Raw genomic sequence first — 2,130 nt, 5'->3', positions numbered from 1 at the left:
TATTTGTTTCCAAACCATATCCTAATTGCACGAGCTCGATAGCAAGGTGCATCATCTTGTTATAAAATATAATTTAAATCGTAATCTACATCATTAAGATCACTATTTTTACTTTTAAGAAATGTTAATGGTGGTATTTCAAGCATTCTACAACAAGCACTGCTGTTTATTTTACCACTAAAAATTTATAAAATCAATCATTCACTAGGAAAAAACCGACCCAAACCATAATACCTCTTTCGCCCTTTATAAGTTTACTTTATAAAATTTAATTTTTATTTACATGATGCCAATAATATTTGAACCATCTGGACCGTCTAAATTAATCTTTTTTTTTCGTCAGAAAAATATAACTTTGTGCAACTGGCGAGTCCAGAAAATTTTGTCCAAAGCAAAATCAAACCTTTTTAAATTGATGCACTTCCTTTAAATTCGGATTCTGTCTCATCTTTTTATATACAAGATTATTATCTTCTTCAATCGCTCTTAAAACAGTAGATTTTAATACTGATAAATCAAAATCAACTTTAATTTATGAAATACTGATGGCTTTACTAGAATCCATACTTAAATTTTTTTTATTGTCCTAAAAGAAATTACTTTTTTCCTGTATTTTTTTTAATACTTTTAATTTAATTTTTTGACATTAGGTAATTTCTAATTGCATCCTGTTTCTGCCCAAATTTACACAAATATGCTTAATATTTTTACCTATTAAAGCATAGTATCAATCTATCCTTTTCATACTCCCCTATAGAATTTTTTTTGCTCATTAGGGGATAAATAATTTTTTTAAAAAAACATCAAAACCATCATGTCCTTTAGAAACATTAAAGAAGTTTAAAATTACTTTTTTAAATCAAAAAAAAACAATAAATAACATATGTAATTATTTTAAGAATGTTTTTGTATTTTAAAATTTAAGTTAAATGGGACATCCTGTTTAATTGTAAAACTAATTATTTTTTTAAAACATTTTGCAATAGCTTATATTAAAAAAATTAAATCACACAGCATTTTATTGCAACAAAATAAAACTAATGTATTATTTACAATTTTATAAAAAGTGCTTTTAGGGGGAGTCTTAAGATTTTGATGCACCTCTTAAGACAAAAAAAAATCAAAAAACCAGATTAGACTTATATAAAGCAAGATCAAGTACAAAAAGCTTTTTAAAGCATTTAAATAACAAAGTTTGGATACAAAACACTACTTAATTTGTGTCTTATTTAATTTTTTACGAAAATTTTTTTTAGGTGTTTTAAGATTTCAATCGCATTGTATTATACAGAAGTCGGTGACTTTGATTACAGTAACTTTAAAAAAAATTGTTTTATTCGAAATTTGAAATGTTTATGACGGAATCTTAAATAGTATTCCAAGAATAATAAACTTGTTAGAATGATAATAGAAATATCAAAAAGTAATAAGAGTTACTAACTCAAGTCTAATGAATTTAATAATAGCATTACAAAAAGAACAAGTTATTGCGAGAAAATAATGTTATAAAAATAAGAATGTTGAAATTATTCTAGCTAATGGAAAAGAACAGAACTTGCTTTACCATTTAGAACTATAGTGGATATAAAGGATTGTTGCTTATAAAAATAATTATTAGAATTTATAAATGAAAATGCCTCATGCTAAAGGAATAAATTTTAAAAATACTTTGATTCAAAAATATTTAATAAATAACAGCAATTAAACGTTTCAAACGTTTCTTTTTAATATTAAAATAATTTATTTGTAAGAGAATTTATATTATTATAAAAGAAAATGTTTTATATGTTTACAAAGCTATTCGATTTGGGGGTAAAAAAAATTTTTGATAAAAATTGGCAAAACCTCCCGTTCTTCGACGAAAACGAAAAAAAATTAAAAGTATTTAATTAGAAGAATTAACATAAGGCAAACTTTCAATCCACATAAGTAAAAAGACATAATCAAAGATAGAACACTTACAATTTTTTAAATTAGTAATGTATTTTTTTTCAAATATTTTTTGCATTTCTTTGTCTTCCGAAAAAATCTGTGCAATATGAGGAAACATATTCAAATACCCGTGGAAAGTATAAAAAGATTTTATAAAATCTTTATTACAAAAAATTTTAAATTTATGAATTTTATACT

General features: G+C 23.5%; 2 protein-coding genes across 2 annotated transcripts; one reads left to right on the top strand and one right to left on the bottom strand.

Moving 5' to 3' along the window:
• Positions 1-283: 283 nt before the first annotated feature.
• On the top strand, positions 284-430 carry AAJ76_1580001847 (hypothetical protein; the record flags this gene model as incomplete). The annotated part of the gene is made up of 1 exon (XM_024474138.1): positions 284-430. The coding sequence occupies one exon, from the start codon at positions 284-286 to the stop codon at positions 428-430; it is 147 nt and encodes a 48-aa protein (XP_024329705.1).
• Positions 431-1,885: 1,455 nt separating this feature from the next.
• AAJ76_1580003 (hypothetical protein) lies at positions 1,886-2,130 on the bottom strand (the record flags this gene model as incomplete). Its single annotated transcript, XM_024474139.1, has 1 exon — positions 1,886-2,130. A coding segment is annotated over one exon (245 nt), but the record flags the coding sequence as incomplete, so codon positions are not given.

Source organism: Vairimorpha ceranae (assembly GCF_000988165.1).
Source record: "Vairimorpha ceranae strain PA08 1199 chromosome Unknown NODE_158, whole genome shotgun sequence".
Classification (NCBI taxonomy): Eukaryota; Fungi; Microsporidia; family Nosematidae; genus Vairimorpha; species Vairimorpha ceranae.
The sequence above is the reverse complement of the archived record's forward strand: the minus strand, read 5'-3'. Positions and strand labels throughout refer to the sequence as shown.